The sequence below is a fragment of the Lacerta agilis genome, chromosome 9, assembly GCF_009819535.1.
Source record: "Lacerta agilis isolate rLacAgi1 chromosome 9, rLacAgi1.pri, whole genome shotgun sequence".
In the NCBI taxonomy this organism is placed as follows: Eukaryota; Metazoa; Chordata; class Lepidosauria; order Squamata; family Lacertidae; genus Lacerta; species Lacerta agilis.
Genome location: NC_046320.1, coordinates 5,054,847 through 5,072,881, shown reverse-complemented (window position 1 = coordinate 5,072,881; position 18,035 = coordinate 5,054,847). Strand labels below are relative to the sequence as shown.

At 42.4% G+C, this 18,035-nt stretch overlaps 1 protein-coding gene across 1 annotated transcript in view; it reads right to left on the bottom strand.

Moving 5' to 3' along the window:
• Positions 1-617: 617 nt before the first annotated feature.
• STIM2 (stromal interaction molecule 2) overlaps positions 618-18,035 on the bottom strand; it is a 72,561-nt gene continuing 55,143 nt past the window's right edge. Inside the window, exons 4-12 of the mRNA XM_033160699.1 lie at positions 16,369-16,480; positions 15,571-15,686; positions 12,802-12,979; positions 11,750-11,927; positions 8,904-9,071; positions 7,634-7,734; positions 6,728-6,966; positions 3,051-3,285; positions 618-1,365 (exon numbers count right to left, since the gene is read on the bottom strand). Coding sequence (XP_033016590.1) covers positions 885-1,365; positions 3,051-3,285; positions 6,728-6,966; positions 7,634-7,734; positions 8,904-9,071; positions 11,750-11,927; positions 12,802-12,979; positions 15,571-15,686; positions 16,369-16,480 — 1,808 coding nt within the window. The 3' untranslated portion in view covers positions 618-884. The remainder of the gene's footprint in view (positions 1,366-3,050; positions 3,286-6,727; positions 6,967-7,633; positions 7,735-8,903; positions 9,072-11,749; positions 11,928-12,801; positions 12,980-15,570; positions 15,687-16,368; positions 16,481-18,035) is intronic.

Sequence of the window (18,035 nt, the reverse complement as noted above, 5' to 3'; positions counted from 1 at the left end):
GTCAAAGTATGTAAACAAGTGCCCCCAGTTGTCCCTATCCCAGTTTTAAGGTTGTGAATGTCTTAAAAAGTCCTTCAAAATCAAGTTTTGAATTTTGTCATTTGAGAATGGAATCAGGAGCCTCTTCTTTTTATAATAAGTCTTTTTTTTTAACCATTCAGCCTGTGCAATGCAGTAAAATCACAGTGAAAGCCCTGGATAAACATGATTTTTTTACAACAGGACCCAACCCATTAGGTTAATAAATGCATTTAAAGAAGCATTATGTTGACGAAACGAGGTTCCAGTTCCAGAAATCAATTGTTAGAAATGCTAGTTCCTACATTAAAAACAATTTTAAAAAATAACAATGAACCAACCCATCTCTTCCATCATTTTACAAGTCTAAACAGTTTCACTTGCAAAGATACTTTCCAGTCAGGAAAACAGTAGTGCAATTTAAGTAGTTTTACTTCATTAAAAGTTACTGATGTCCAGTAATGCAAATGCCATAGCGTCTGTGGAAAGATAAGAAGATGCTTCAGTAAACAAGAAAAAACTTTGGCAAGCCCAGACAGGCTTACTAGTCCGTTAAAGCTTGTGTTAAAGTGTTGTGGTTTTTTTTTTTTTTTAAATGGGATTTTTATATAAACTAAAAAAAGCAGAAATAAATAGACAAATGACTGTAAACTGTCTTGAAATTAAAAATTTTCATTGACAGCTGGCACAACTTTACCATAAAGTCATTTAAAACAGAAGAGGAATTGACCTAAGAGGTTTTCCTGCTGCGGCATCCAAGCCCAGAAAACAAATAAAACTACATTCTTAATTTAAAAAAGAAAAAGGAAAAAAAAGAAAACAACAAGTCTAGTGATGCCACAATCTCGCATTTTCCTCCGGCAGCCTCACTTTGACTTCTTCTTAAAGAGGCTTTTTATTTTGGAGGCCGCCTTTTTGTTTCGCTCTCCGTTCTGGCAGAGGTCCTGTGGGGTGCTACTTATCCGAGGGACAGCCGAGGTTTCGTGACCTGTTTTGCTTTCGCTGCTGGTGGAGGAACAAGAGGTGTGGCGAGGCTTGGGGACGGGAGCGCTGCTGGAGAGCTGGTTCATGCTGCACGACTTCTCCAAAATGCCGTTGTACACCTTGTTTGCGGGACTGAAGATCATACTTTTAGTTTCCGTCATGCCAACACAGTCAGGGGAACCCCTGGAAATATCGGCCGTTAGGGAAGAAGAGTCTCCAGTAGACGACTCTTCCATTGAGAGTTCCTCCCGTGATATTTTTTGAGGTGACAAAGGTTGATATATTTCAAGGCTCGAAGGAGGAGATTGTTTCCTTCCAGAAGAATTTAAGGAGTCACATTCAGAAACTGTGTCTTGTACTTCCCTGCAGCAAAGAGGAGACAATTGTAAGGTGTCAGACTGTTCCATTTAAGGCTCTGTCTGTCTGTCTGTCTGTCTCTATCTCTCTATCCCTCTGTCAATAATCAAATTACCTACTTCATTAAATCTTCCAAATCCTGAGTTTACACACAAACACACACAAAACTTTTACTTGTCAGCAGTGGAAACAAAAACTGCAAATGGCAAGGCCCATCATGAAGTACAGTGATACCCCGGGTTATGTAAGCGATCCGTTCCGGGTCGTGGTACGTAACGCAGGCGTGTGTATCACAAACACACACACACACGCAAAAACCCCGGAAGAAGCGTGATTTGAGTGCTTCTGCGCATGCGCGAAGTGCACAGACCGCTTCTGCACATCCAGGGGTTGCGCGCGCTCCGGAAACACTTCCGGGTTGTGGGTGTTCGCAACTCGAACGTCCGCAACACAGGGGGTACGTAACCTGGGGTTCCAGTGTAGGTTATTTCCCTTTGTCTCACACATAGGAGGGAATGCTTCTTTTAAAATGTTGCCCATGGGCCAAATCCAGAGGAAAGGGCACAAAAGAAGGCTGGTAGGAGCCAAATTCGCCAGAATCTCTACCCCCCCCCCATGTTAGCCCCATAGCCTCTTGCAAAGCCCCTCATGTGAATAAGTTGAATGGGTTGGGATGTGAGAAGCGGCACTGAATGGGAAGTGGGTATTGCCAACATCAGGCAAAGACACCTTCTGCACCTCCCAAAACTGGGTGGAGGTACAGAATGTGGCTCTGCTTGGTGCTAGGAGATACCACTTCCCCTTCAGTGCCTCATTCCACAGCACAAAGCCATTCAACCAGGTCCGTGACCCTCAGAATAAAAATGTAACACTTATACTGTGGTACCTCAGAAGTTGAACGGAATCCGTTCCGGAAGTCCGTTCAACTACCAAAATGTACGGAAACCAAGGCGCAGCTTCCGATTGGCTGCAGGAAACTCCTGCAGCCAATCGGAAGCCCCGTCAGACGTTCTGGGTCCAAAGAGCGTTCGCAAACTGGAACACTCACTTCCAGGTTTGCAGCGTTCGGGAGCCAAAACATTTGACTCGCAAGGTGTTCGGCTTCCAAGGTATGACTGTATGTGGAAACAATCTATCTATTCCTTCTGCACTAAAATGATTTTTTAAAAGAGCCAACTCAACCCTCCCCTGGATTCATAAAATTCTAAAACTGTGTAACTGTTCACCCCCCCCCCCCCAATCTCTCTTCAAAACAAGGCATCAAGCAGTTCACTGCACAGAGACTCTTGCTAACCGAAGATGGCCCTGGCACCACAGTGCTCAGAACAGTCTCCTCTACTGGCTTCATTGTCAGCCATGACTTCATCACCTCAAGGTCAGATCTCTGTTAGCAGCTTTTATGTCGGGAATGCCCTTGTAGACCGTGCCAAGTGTAGCCGCCTGCCTGCTGTAACAGACGAGTCTCTAAGGGCACATTAAATCTGCATTTCAAGCCCTGAATACCTTGCATCTTGCATACCACAGAGGGCACAGGGGAGTTAACAGTCTTATCGCAATCTTCCAGATCTAAACGGAAAAGATCCTTTGCAAATCCTTCTGGTGTGTCCAAGTCTGGACAGCGAGGGCACATAGCCACTTCATGGAACTAGCTCTAACCGAAACCGTCACGGTAGCGTCCCCAATGCCCATACCATTGCTTGTCAGCAGTGAAGTAAATTGCCTCTTCCTCCTCTTCTGTACGGTAAGCAGCGGGGCAGCTGGACACAGAAAGGATGTCTGGATCTGCAGAGTGCAAAGTAGCTTGGGCATGTGGAGGATGCGGTGTTTGTGCTGTGTGTTGCGACTGCGGAGACGACGGCATGACGCTTCGCCGGGAGCGACACATGCTACTGCTCCTTGCTAAGGTGCTCGTTTTCATGACGGACCCTGAGAATGACAAAACAATGTTATTCAAAAAGCAACCAGCTGCTCTAAGTTATCAACCGATCCATTACTCTGTTCCAGGCAGGCAGAATTTGCAACCAGTCCTATCTGCACAAGCCCACAGACTAAGGATTTTGAGTGGAAGCAGCAGCAACAACAACAAGACTTCATTTTAATCTTGAATAATATATCCTTCCTTCCTTCCTTCTTCCCTTCCTATTAATCCATACTTAAAATACATCAGTAAAAGAGACAGGCAAGGGCAAGGCAGGTGTAAAACTGACCTCCACTTGAATTTCACAGAAGGCTCGGTTATCATTTTGAAGTCTTACTGGAGAAGGTCACAAGGGAAGTCACAAACTTATGATGCTGGCAGCAACACCTGACTCAAATATTTAACAGGAATCTGTAACATCTCACTGAATGTATTATGATCAATGGGATGGACGGAGAGGGATTCTGTGAACATCATCTCTTAATTTTAAAGGTTTATTTATTAAAAGTTTTAGCAAGAGTGCCCACCAAGAAAAACTTTATCTGTGAAATGAGCCTTAGGTTACCAATGATATCTGAAACAGTATCAAAGGAGCTGTAGAAAACAGTTAAAATGTGAACCAAAAAACAACTTCAAAATTGAATGACTATCCAGTTGAAGTGTGTTGCTGATTAGATCGTGGGATTTCAGGATATTGTTCAGGCCCAGATCAACCTGATCACAGTTGTGCTATGCTCTGTGAGTGCAGCTTTCTCCGGATTGAAGCTTAGAGTGTTTGAGGACCAGGATATTCGCAGGTAAACCAAAATGCTCGCTTACAAAGCTATTGTACTACCAACTTTCCTGTACACCTGTGAAACATAGACCACTCATAAACACCATCTCCAACTCCTCAAAAGATTCCATCAATGGTGTCTCTGAAAAATTTTACACATCACTTGGGAAGACAGGCAAACTAATATCAGTGTACTGGAAGAAGCAAAGATCACCAGTGTTGAAGCAATAATTCTTCAACATCAACTTTGTTGGACTGGTAATGTTGTGCAGATGTCTGATTATCGTCTTCCAAAGCAACTACTCCATTTCCCACTTAAAACTGGAAAGCGTAATGCTGGTGGTCAACAAAAGAGGTTTAAAGACTTATCGTTTTCCAAAGCAACTTAATTCCCAACTTAAGAATGCTAAGTGTAATGTCGGTGGACAGCAAGAGAGGTTTAAAGACGCTCTCAAGGCAAATCTAAAAAAATGTAGTATAAACACCGACAACTGGGAATCACTGGCTTGCGAGTGCTCCAATTGGAAAACAGCCTTTACCAAAGGTGTCATGGACTTTGAAGAAGCACGAACTCAGGACAAAAGGGAGGAATGAGCTAAGAGGAAGTTACATTTGGCAAACCCTCACAGTGAACAACTCCTGCCTGGAAAACCTAAGTCCACACTGTGGAAGGATGTGTGGATCCAGAATTGGCCTCCACAGCCACTTATGGACAGATTGTTAAGACCACATTCATGGAAGACAATCTTACTCGGATACGAGTGACTGCCAAAGAAGAAGATGATGTCGCCCTCTGCAAATATCAGCAATTACATCAGATGTAAACCAAACCAAAATAATTTTCAACTGCTGCAGATTGGAAGCAGAGTGGGGGGTTGTTGTTTTTTAAGGCTTTATCAGTAAAATCACACAACCCTCAGAATCCCAGAAGGTTAGAAGGGCAGTAGAGGGAAACAATTATTTTGCCAGCCGTAGAAATGAAAAGTTTGGTGGGGGGAATGTGATAGTCTTACAGGTTTTGAATAAAAGATGTCTAGAATCAGCAGTGAAAATGAAGTTTAAAAGGAACAGCGTTAAAACTGCCCTCCTCTGCACAGCAGAACCCAAATAAGACTCTTAATCTCTGAGACACTCTCTCCTTTCAGGCTTCCCAGAAACAAGAGCGCCCAACAAGCAGCTTTCTGTTGCAACTTCCAAATGAGAGCCCTTTCTTTTATTTCCTACAAAAGCAGGAAGGAGAAAGCTCCATCCACAAAGCCAGCATTTTGAGGCTGCCTGCAAGAGAGAAAGCACCACACTGTGCACAAAGAAGCACAGTGCTAAAATTTGAAACCCTGAGCGTGTGGGCTGTTCTTTTCTCCTTTTTGGGAAACTAGCGGCTGGGAGGGAAAAGCTTCCGGCACTTTCCAGGAAGCAAGCCTCCAGAGTCCCATTTCCCCTCCGCCTTTTAAATAGGAAGAGCTGGACTCGACTAAATGAGCACACCTTCTCTGCTTCCTTCCTGGAAGAACATGTTTTGTTTTGTTTTCAAAAGATTCCCTCCCAGCTTATTTTTTATTCCCATAAATTTAATTTACTCTCCATTTCAAAGCTCTTATACTGTCCATTATGTGGGATGTAACTGAATGTAAGTAAACCTTATCATTACTTTCTAAAAGAAGACTGTTGTGTCATTATTGTTTTTAAGAGAGAACTAAAGGGGATTTCTTGGCCTCCATGATCACTGCAGATGGTGACAGCAGTCACGAAATTAGAAGACGCCTGCTTCTTGGGAGGAAAGCAATGACAAACCTAGACAGCATCTTAAAAAGCAGAGACATCACCTTGCCAACAAAGGTCTGTATAGTTAAAGCTATGGTTTTCCCAGTAGTGATGTATGGAAGTGAGAGCTGGACCATAAAGAAGACTGATCGCCGAAGAATTGATGCTTTTGAATTATGGTGCTGGAGGAGACTCTTGAGAGTCCCATGGATTGCAAAAAGATCAAATTTATCCATCCTTAAAGAAATCAGCCCTGAGTGCTCACTGGAAGGGCAGATCCTGAAGTTGAGGCTCCAGTATTTTGGCCACCTCATGAGAAGAGAACACTCCCTCGAAAAGACCCTGATGTTGGGAAAGATGGAGGGCACAAGTAGAAGGGGACGACAGAGGATGAGATGGTTGGACAGTGTTCTCGAAGCGACTAGCATGAGTTTGGCCAAACTGTGGGAGGCAGTGAAAGATAGGCGTGCCTGGCGTGCTCTGGTCCATGGGGTCACAAAGAGCCGGACACGACTGAACGACTGAACAACAACAAAGGGGATTTACCAGGAACAGTCCAATCTGGACAAGCCAGACTGGATTGCTTAACTCAAATGATTCTAACGAATCCATCAACTAGCTTCCTACTAAGTACAAGGGAATGTGCTCTCCTTCTAGCTCACAAGTGTGAGTGAAGGATAATATTGAATCAATATATCCTCTCCTCCTATCCTCAACATTCCCACACATGAAATAGCTGGGGTTCCATATGCCGAGTGTTTCTGCTTTTCCATATTTCCTAGCATCTTTGCTCTGCTGACCCGTTGCTTCATTTGGTATTTCATTTTGCCAATTCTTCTAATGGTTGTGGTTATTTGCCAAACTCCTGTGTATCTTCAGGCATTCAAAGTCTTCTTAGATATACTACTACATACCATGAAACTGAGAAACGATGGGAGGAGTGTCTTCGTCAAGGTCATCTACACCCCCGGCAATTGGATACGGCGGGATGGAAACTCGTGGCATTACCACCCAACTATGATCAGAGTAAAGTGATGAAGTCAGACTTGGTAATCCTGAGTTATGTGCTATCTGAAAGCCACAGATCTTCTCAATCTGCTGCCATCGGTAGAGTCGCTCTCTCAAACAAGTGGTTAATTCAGAAAGTGCTTTCCTAGGAAACAACAGAAGTTTGAGTTTGTTTGGGGGTTTTTTCAAATTATGCATTTGGGGATATTTATGATCAGCCATATTAATGTATACAGTACTATCGTTCTTCGGGAGCTACAAACAAACAGTTATGTTATAGAATCTGTTATTTTCAATTTAAAATGCAGCCCACATTAAAAGGTAAAAAAAAGGTAAAGGATCCCTGGACGGTTGAATCCAGTCAAAGGCAACTATGGGGTTGCGGCGGTTATTTTGCTTTCAGGCTGAGGGAGCCGGCATTTGTCCATAGACAGCTTTTCAGGTCATGTGGCTAGCATGACTAAACCGCTTCTGGCACAGCAAGACACAGCGGCGGAAACCAGAGCAGCACAAGGAAACACCGTTTACCTTCCTGCCGCAGTGGTACCTATTTATCTATTTGCACTGGCATGCTTTCAAGCTGCTAGGTTGGCAGGAGCTGGGACAGAGCAATGGGAGCTCACTCCATCGTGGGGATTCGAACTGCCGACCTTCTGATCAGCAAGCCCAAGAGGCTCAGTGGTTAAGACCACAGTGCCACTCGTGTCCCAATAATAATAATAAATCTTAACATTAAAATATTGAGCACTACAGTATCAACCAAGTTTATGCATTAAGCACAAGGGGCATCACCCACTAGCCAGTTCTCTTACTTTGCTTCCAGAATCTTGTGGTCCACTTCATCGAGAGAAGAGCTGTGTGCAACATGTAATGTCCCAAAGACGGTACTTCTCTTTTTCTTAATCTTTTCTGCCTATTATTAAAGGACAAATATGAAGCCAAGTTTACATATACAATGCAATGGGTAAAGAGGAATATATACCATTTTTATCTAGCCAATAGGATTTGGGAGACATTACGAGGTTAAACTATAGTGAGTCAAACTATAGTGACTCTCTCAAGGCAAATCTTTAAAAAAAAAATGTAGTATAAACAACGGCAACTGGGAAACACTGGCCTGCGAGCGCTCCAATTGGAGAACAGCCTTTACCAAAGGTTTGAAGACGCTCAAACTCAGAACAAAAGGGAGAAACGTGCTAAGAGGAAGGCACGCTTGGCAAACCCTCACCGTCATCAACTCCCACCCAGAAACCTAGGTCCCCACTGTAGAAGGACGCATGGATCAAGAATTGGCCTCCACAGTCACTTGCAGACTCACTGTTAAATCCATGTTTATGGCAAGTGATCACCGAGGAAGAGGAAGAGGAAGAGGAAGAGGAAGAGGAAGAGGAGGAGGAGGAGGAGGAGGAGGAAGAAGAAAACTATAGTGACCTGGGAATAGCATATCCAAAGAGATCTGCTGTCCTATCACAATCTCTAAAATAGAACAAAAACTCCCTTAAGGTTTCCCATCTTTACATAAGCGAGAACAACTAGGGGCATAGTCCAAGGCATTCTCAACAGGTAACTCCACAACTATGCAACTCCCTCAAACCAGAAACACGCCAAAAGCGTCTTTCTAAAGGTGAGGTTAGCATTCATTTATTTCTTTTATTAAAATGCTTTATGAACTGCTTTTAAATACAATTTGCGGGTATTGCGTTAAACTGAGTAACTTATGTTTGCTGCCTCAAAGGGTATCTATCCTGGACAAGTTATAAAATGTAAAACATTTAAAGCTGGGCTGAACTCAGAAAGCTGTGGGCAGGCTACAGGCTAGAATAGAGTAGCAGGAGCAGCTGCCCGGGGCACAGCTCTTAGGAGGGTGGTGATACAGTAGCAGGAACAAAATGAGACAAAAATGTGATGCCCCAGAATTGTAACTTTCCTTTTTTCCTCAAAACTTAAACTTGCAGGAGAGGCAAGGGCACACACACAAATACATCTAGTTGCAATCCCACATCCCGAATTGTATTAGTTCAGTGACGAAATCAGCAGGGTACAAACTGCTTTGGATTGCGAGGACTCAAAAGTCCACAATACCTCGTCCTTGGCAATTGCCAACTGCATTTCTGCACTTTGTCTCTTAATGTTGTAGTACTGCACTTCCACTTCGTGCGTGAGCTGGAGCCATTTCTGCAGCGCATCAGGAACAGACCAATTGCTTCTCAGTTCAAACTCCTTCTCGGCCTTTTTTAGGGCCATGCGGACCTAGGAGCCAGAAGAGATATGCAAAGATATTGAGACACCTAAGCCTGAAGTGTAAAAATATTTTTTAACAGCTTTTCCCCTTATCACTTCTGCATCGACAATGAGTCACTGAGTATTACTATATAATATGGTTGATTAATTGATTAAACAACTAAAATAGATTTTTAAAGATATTCCAGATAGAAGGCTTCAAAATTTATCAGGATTATTGTAATTAATTTAAAAACACAAGTACATGCAGAAATCATAGGTGGTGGACCATCTTTAAAGAGGCATTTGTTGACTCATACAAAAGACATAAAGCCTTATTTAAGGTGATGGCTACTCTGGTAAGTGTGGGCATCTTCTTAGTAGCAAAGGCACACTTCCTTCTTTTCAGGACTATTGCTTTTATTTATACAAATTTATATAGTTTTAATTGCAGGATGAATAAATTAAAACTCATATGATTAATTTTGCTGGGTAAGACTAGAGATGTAAAATTTCCGGTAATTTTGAAGCTCAGAAAAAAACCTGTTTTTTCCAGTTTTCGGGGGGGGGGCGGAAATTTTCAGAAAAATTGAAAAAAAAATGCTACATTAGCACTTCTCTTTTCTTTTCCAGATTGAGTCATTCTATTACTTTAGAAACATAAAATATGGACAATTTTAATGGGCATAAAATTATCACAACTAGCATATTAAAAATATATTGTATCCAAACAATTATTACAAACAGAATTTACTTTTAAAATAATATTTATTTGTATTTGTAACAAATGGAGCAACAATCTCCTGAACTGTTTACTAGTTTATGCGGAACAAAAAAAACCTCCACAAAACAATTTTTAAAAATCCAGAAGTAACAATTATTCATATTTCCTCTCCACAGTATTTAAAAAAAACATTCTCATAAAAAGAACTGAAGAAGGAAGTGGGACTAAGTTTCAATGAATGGGCATGAAATTTAATCAGAATCATTTTCTGAGCTGTAATTACGTATATACTTTCAGGCTCTTTTTGTTGCTCTATATTTTCATCCAGTGGTTTGAGGCCTAGTGAAGAGGAACAGAACCAATGCATACCACACACATGCAAAAACAAAACTGAAACCTTTTTCTTTTCTGGTAACAACAGCACCTCCTAAAGGAAGAAATTTATCTTGTTCTTGCATTGGAGAGTTCAGTTTGTAACCTAGGACTTGCTTTTCCTCACAGAAATTAGAATAATCTGATACCATACATATTTTTTAGAAATGATTTATAAAATATTTGAACCCCTTATCTTAAAATATTTTATTCATCATGTTAATATAAAACATCCCATAATCATTTTTTTATTTTTCCTATTTTTCCAATTTTTTGGAAAAAAAACAAAAAAGGCTTCAGGGAATAAATGGTTTCCCCCCCGAATTTTCCGGGTTTTTTTCCGGGCCTTCACATCTCTAGGTAAGACCCCCTTGAACATAAGCCCTATCATACGTAAGAAGAATGGCAACTTAAACTGATGGAATATGCACAACTTGCGGACCTAACATAAAGAATAAGAGAACGTTTAAAGAAGATTGAAAATGTTTATTGAATATATGGAGGAAAATTGTGTTTATTTGAAAACATGGGCAGCATTAAGATAAATTCAACAGTGTAGATAAGTTTTGATAGATCCAATAATGGAATACCAGATGGTTCAGTTTATATAAAATATGCAGGGATTTATGTGATGCAAAATGAATCATGGAAAGAGAAGAAGGGAAGTCACTGATATTTTAAGGTTGTTTAAATGAATATTCTAAAATGTAAAACAGAAAATTCAATGAAATTATGAACATAAGCAAGCCCTATCAGTGTCCTTGAACAAAAGCAGTGTTTCAGTTTTCTTTCCCTATTTCCTCAGACTGCATGTGGGTGATCCGCAGCTTGCAGGCAGCCCTTGGGCACCCATGGGTGTAGCCCCCAAGCCTCCAGAAGCCACACCCACTTTCCACACTGCACAGTCATCAGCTGCACCGTGGGGGAAAAGATTCCTGTTCCTGCAATGCTGAACGGCAGCAAGGTAACAATTTCAGCTGCATCAGGATTGCTGGGAAGTGCAGGTTCAGCCTTGGGACACCCCGGTGATGCTAATGCAACTGGGGAGGGGGAGATTAAAGTCTGTGAGTGTGTTTGCGAGTTAGTGTGAAAGAGAGAGAAAAACAAGAGCGAGAGAGTGGGGGATCTGCGTGTGGAGCCAAGCTGTTACTCCAAAGTGTATAGTTGAAAAGAGGGCTACCAAAGGAACTTTTAAGTGTATAGATGCAGAGCTGCAAACTCAACTCCCCTTGGAATATGATATGGGGAGGGATATTCCTGATGGTGTGGGAGAAAAAAGGGGGGAAAGGGGGAGGGGGCATGGTGAGTGGAGTGGGGTCAGATGGCAATGCTTCTAATTCTTCTACTTAGTTTATGTGTGGGGTTTTGTGTCAGCATCACTTGATGAAGCAAGGCAGCTACAATGTGCAGTTCAAAGGCTTCAGTTCTGGCTCTTTCCTTCTCTCTACCAGTTTCAGCTTTGTATGTCTAAACTACCTTTCTGGAATTGATCTCAGTTTGCTTCTCTGATTTACGATTTCATCATGTCCCTTGCTCCAATGCTACAGTGCCATTAAGTGGCTGGAAAAGGTACAACTCTGCATGGGCTATGGTATATTTTATTTGCAAATACCTGCACCAGCTCCTCTTCTGCATATTTAAGCCTGCTGAGTTCACATTCAGCTCCTTCCCTCAGCTCTCTCAGCCGACATGCTTCCCGTTTTGCGTCGCTGATTTCATCCATCATCTTGCGCTCCAGGTTTTGCTTTTCCACAGCAACAGTCCGATTTTCCTCCTGTGCTTTTTCAAGCCTTCAAAGTAGACATTTCCCCCCACAAGTTAATAGTGTTTGTTCAGTTCCGTTCATGCCTCAATTGATTGGACAAATAATTTAAGCTACTCTGTGGCATCGCCAAGCGACATTTCACTAAACCTCTCAATGTGTGTGAAAAGAACACCAAAGGGTTACCCATCTCTCTCAACAAACTTAGCTGTGTTTACTGTCAAGTTACAATGCTAAGGCTCAGGACTGCAATACCTCAAGGACCACCTCTTTCCATATGAACCTACCCAGACCCTGGGATCATCTTCTGAGGCCCTTCTTTGTGTGGTTCCTCCTCAAGAGGTGCCGAGGGTGGCAACACGAGGATGAGCCTTCTCTGCAGTGGCTCCCCATCTGTGGAATGCTCTCCCCAGGGAGGTTTGCCTGGCGCCTTCATTATGCACCTTTAGGCACCAGGCAAAAACGTTCCTTTTTAACCAGGCCTTTGGTTGATCCGATTTACATCCTATGCCCTTTTTAAAATGTGGCCCTTTTCAGGGTGTGTGTGTGTGTGTGTGTGTTATTGGGTTGTTGTTTTTATTCTGATTATGTATGCTGTGATCTTTTCTGCGAACCGCCCTGAGACCTCCAGGTATAGGGCAGTAGATAAACTCAATAAATAATAATAATAAGGCGAGGACATTCAAATTTGTGAAGAACATCAGAACTCATACATAAACAGTAATGCTGGTGCAGCTTAGTGGCTAAATGTAACTTGAGTAGTCTCCTCTTCATACATCACCTTAACCATGAATTCACTATGTAGAATAGGCAAAGTCTTGCAATATTTTCACACTAAATGTCCTTTCAAGGCTGTCGTAAGGACTTTGAACACCCTAAAGTATTGTCTATTTTTCACGTACCTCTCTTGCAAATCGCACAGACTCTGTTCTGCTGTTTGAAGGCTTTCTAAATCTTTCATCATTTTTGTCATATGCTCTTTCGAAGTCTTGTTCTGAGTATATGCAAACCAGCAGCCCCCGACGCCGATCACTATAGAAATGGTGAGGATGAAATCTTTCATCCAGTTGTGAGGCGGTCCTGAAAAATGCAGTTGAGTTAGAGAGATAGATCGTCTAACAAGATTAGGCTGATTTGGATACAATGCTAAACCAGGGTTTAGTGCTACACAAGCTGCGACAAGCCATGAGCCCATACGCTCCCCTCCAGCATGGCTCTGTGAGTTCAGAAACTTCCACTTCCATTTTAGGTCAACCAGTTTGTCAAAGTAAAAACAAACAAACAAACTGCAGTTAATCTGAAGTATGGTTAGTGCTCAGCACAATTTTTTCTCCTCTCTCTCCTGGCAACATGTCTGCACATGTGTTTTAAAGAAGAGTCACTGTAATCCTGAAAGGGTCAAACCAAGTTAAATTAAGCTGGCTTGTTTTCACTAATCATGCCTAAGATTAACTGCAGCAACTGTAGAAAATAGCTGCACGTGGTGCCGAGAAAAAGGTTGATGTGCAGCGTTATTTGGTGCAGCCAGTGATTTCTTCTGTCAAAACATTCCAGAAAGGAGTACCAACATCTTCGCTTGGGCTGCCACTGCTGCCTGCTAGCCTTTGCCTGCCATGGGGCTTACTAAAAAAAAAAAGAGGGGGGAGCAATGAAGTTATCATCATATGCTTTGGCAGTGGCTGCTACTGCCTTCTTAAAGTAGCAAGTGCCTCCTTCACCCCGTGCTAGCTAGAGATATGGGGGAAGTGGCTGGGTAAGAGCAATGGGGATGTTCCTGCAAACTCAGGCTGCCACTGCCTGCTAGCCAGCCACAAGTACCTCTTTCACTCCATGCTGGGGGTTTCTTTTTTTCTTTTTTAAAAAAAAAAGGTTGGGAGGAGCAGTGGTATCCCGACACACTCAGGCTGCTGTTGTCTACCATCAATGTGGAACTGGTGGCAGGTGCTTCCTCTGCCCGAGGCATGCATGTGAGGTCTCCTAGGGAGAGAGGTACATCTGGACAGAGAGGAAGAGATCTATGTGTGGCCTGTGTGTGAGAGAGAAGGGGGAGCTATGTGTGCATTTGTGGCGTGTGAGACGAGGAGGCGTTATATTCGTGAAGTGCATGTTTGTGAGTCGCATGGGGAGATGCGCTTGTGTCTGTGCTCTGAATACATGCATGTGCTCTGTTGGGGGGGGGGGAGAGGTAAAGGTAAAGGACTCCTAGACGGTTAAGTCCAGTCAACTGTCACTATGGGGTTGCAGTGCTCATCTCACTTTCAGGCCAAGGGAGCCGGCGTTTGTCCACAGACAGCTTTCCAGATCATGTGGCCAGCATGACTAAACTGCTTCTGGTGCAACGGGACACCGTGACAGAAACCAGAGCGCACAGAAACACCGTTTACCTTCCCGCTGCAGCGGTACCTATTTATCTACTTGCACAGGTGTGCTTTCAAACTGCTAGGTTGGCAGGAGCTGGGACAGAGCAACGGGAGCTCACTCTGTTGCGGGGATTCAAACCGCTGACCTTCTGATTACCAAGCCCAAGAGGCTCTGTTTTTTAGACCACAGCACCAGCCCCTCCCCATGTGCTCTGTGTGCGCATAAGAGGTAAGAGGAAATGTGGCTGGCCATCTGAGGGTCGTCCCCCCCCCCCTCGGTAGTGGAGAATGTTGCCTGTTATTAGGTAACACCCCCCTCCCTCTCATTCTCTCGGGGCTTGGGTTGGGTGTGGCGTGGTGGGTGTGTAAAAGCAACATTGTGTGACTGCCACAAACAGGACCAGCAGAACACTGCACTAACTTCCCATGGCAAGTATGAGGTGGAGGAAGAGTCAAAGAGCAATTATTCCAATGTCCTTGGCACCAATTGTGATTTTTAATTCTTTCTAATGAATGTCATCCATAAAATGTCAAATTTCAATTAAAAAGTTGATAATAAAAATACAAAATGAAAATGGGTATCACAAATTCAATACAGAAGGGGGAGGGACATAGAAAGAAGGGCTGCGTGGGATCTAGACATTTTTCAATTTATCAAGATATGAGTACCATTGTGTTGTTGTTATTTTTATTACCGGTAGGTATTTTGTGGTTTTATATCTTGATTTTATTCTGTGAACCGCCCTGAGACCCCCGGGTATACGGCGGTATATAAATTCAATAAATAATACTTTATTACACCCACACACACCCCCAAAAAAAGGCTAATTCAGAATTTGACTGCCCACTTGCCATTACCTTTCACTTAAAAACAAGCAAGTGAAATGACGGTTTGCATCTACAGTTTGTCTTAAACAAGGCAGCTTCAAACCATGCAATGAAACTGGTTTTTTTCAGCAAGCTATAATTAGATGACTCATAGTTTAGGATTTAGATGTAATGCTAAATTGTGGTTCATCTAAAGCAGAAGTGAAAGCTTCCTAACTCCTTACGACTGCACCTGACGATAAAATAGCACACAAATCCAAGACTTACCTTGGCTTATTCCTGTACTGATCAACCATGGTTTATTTTTATACTCAAAACACATCCGCTGAAGGATACCCACAATAGTATCATTGGACATATCCCTCAGAGGAATTAGCTAGCCTAAATATTAACGTAAATGACAGTTCAACAGAACAATTCTTTCTGCTAGCAGTTTAAAGGTGTGTATATGGGGAGGAGGCAGAGAGAGGAAATAATACTAACGTGTGAGAGGTCCAAATAAGACAACATCCAAGGCCTTCAGTTGTAGTTTCTGCCGGTGGCTCCGATCAATTATTTTCAACTGAGAGATCATAAATGCGGCTTCATTAACTGCTATCCTGTACACAATAAAGCAGGGATTTTATATTCCTTGTCCTGAAAGCAACTTTTAGAGACACAACTAAAAATGCAGATTCTATTATATGTAGTAACTCAAAGTCACTGAGAAATAGATACTATGTTTTTGCATTTTATCAAATTTCATGTACAATACTAAAAGAGATGGTAGATTTTAATGTACTGAACTAACATCAAGTTTGGCACTAACAGAATGTCTTTGTTTAAACTGATATAGCATGAAACTATACAGAACTGCATGACTATGTCAGTATAAGTACAATAATGTACCATCAAAAAAGCAGATTTCTTACGCTAACAATGTTTTTAGATGTAAGAAATGTTTAATCTTAATGTGTAATACAGGGGTCCCCAAACTAAGGCCCAGGGGCCGGATGTGGCCCAATCGCCTTCTAAATGCGGCCCGCAGACGCTCCGGGAATCAGCGTGTTTTTACATGAGTAGAATGTGTCCTTTTATTTAAAATGCATCTCTGGGTTATTTGTGGGGCATAGGAATTCGTTCAAAATATAGGTAAGTTTTGTCCCTCAGACTGGCCCCCTGCTGAAAAAGTTTGCTGACCCCTGGTTTAATATATTTCACTGAGCGTGATCTGCACAGAGAGCCCAACACTGCAGGAGCACCCAAAAAGGTACAAAACTTATCAGGGCTAGAAAAATTCACCTCGGCAATGTTGTTCCTTTGACGTTATTTTCTCTGAAAGTCTTCTCATACTGAGGAAGTTCAACAAATTCTACCAACCACTGAAGAGTCTCCTCCTGTGTCCAGTTGTGAACTACAACACAAACACAAATACTATTTTACACTGGCTGGATTATCAAGAATTAAAGCAATCATACAAATAAAAAAGCAACGGCAAGTTATTGGCAGGTTTGCCGTCTTCATCATGTGCTCATCCAAGTCAAGATTACAGAAAGATTATAAAGAAGTAATTCTTAAAAATATTTCATTATTAAAAATTCCATGGCATGATTCAAAAAGAAAAGGTCTTGTGACCAGTGAAGTGTACACAGAGTTCTTGATCCTGTTACTCCTCAACTCATACTGTGGAACGAAGCGGATGCAAACAGGTTGTGTACCCACATAAGGGAAGATCTCTGGTCGAATATGGTAGAACATCATGTGGATATTTAAAACTTAAAAATACAGTACCATATAGACTGGTATCAATTGCAATTTCAACTGTGCTGCTCCTTTAATAAATAATAATAATAATAATAATAATAATAATAATAATAATAATAATAATTTATAACCGTTACTGTGGGCGGCTCCCAAAAGAATATTAAAAACACAATAAAACATCAAACATAAAAACTTCCCTAAACAGGGTTGCCTTTAGATGTCTTCTAAAAGTCAAGATAGTTGTTTATTTCCTTGACATCTGATGGGAGGGCATTCCACAGGGTGGGTACCACTACTGAGAAGGCCCTCTGCCTGGCTCCCTGTAACCTCACTTCTCGCAGAGAGGGAACCACCAGAAGGCCCTCGAAGCTGGACCTCAGTGTAGCCAAAATGAACAAACAGGAGCAACCAGCAGGCTCAGAAGAACGTCAAAGTTTCAGAAGACCACACTTTGGAGTCCATTCACCCAACACTGACTGAGCATGCTCAGTGCGTAAGGGGAGAGAGAAAAGGGGAATGGTATGGGGTGGCTGCACAGACGAAGCCTGCACAGAAGCACTCCACACTGCAACTTTTTGCATCCACTAATCGCCTACATAACAAAACAATTAAAATGCTCAGTGTTCACCCAGCTAAAGGGTTTATCTTCATCTTCACATGCAATGGTTATTAACATGAAAGCTAGTGGCTTGGCCAGGATAAGGCTCTCTACGTTCAAGACCTTGCAGACAAGAAAGCACAATCGCTTAAATATAGAAGGAACCATAACCTTGGCCTCAGCTGACAGCTTTAGGAATTGCATGATGCCATCAGAACAAGCTAGTAACATTCTCACTGGAATACTAAGAGTGCTTTTAGCATGCCAAAGTGCTTGCTTGCTCCCACCCAGCGCAATCTATTCTTTTCTTTCTTTCAAAAAGCAGGGCATTCTTGTTTCATGATTCACGAACCCCCAGATGATAACCGTTTGCATGGCAGAGGATACCAGAGTCAGCCTTAAAAATACCTAGACTCAGAGCCGTAGCTAGGTGATCTTGCACCCCTGGCAGAACCGTCCAGATTGCGCCCCCTAGCCATGGACAAATTAACTCTTCTTTCCACCTCTCCTCCAAGCCCCCCCCCCCTCAACCCACCCATTCAATTAACCCTCTATTTAAAACCATTTCTTATGAGGTAATAATCAATATTTATGTTTATGGACATAT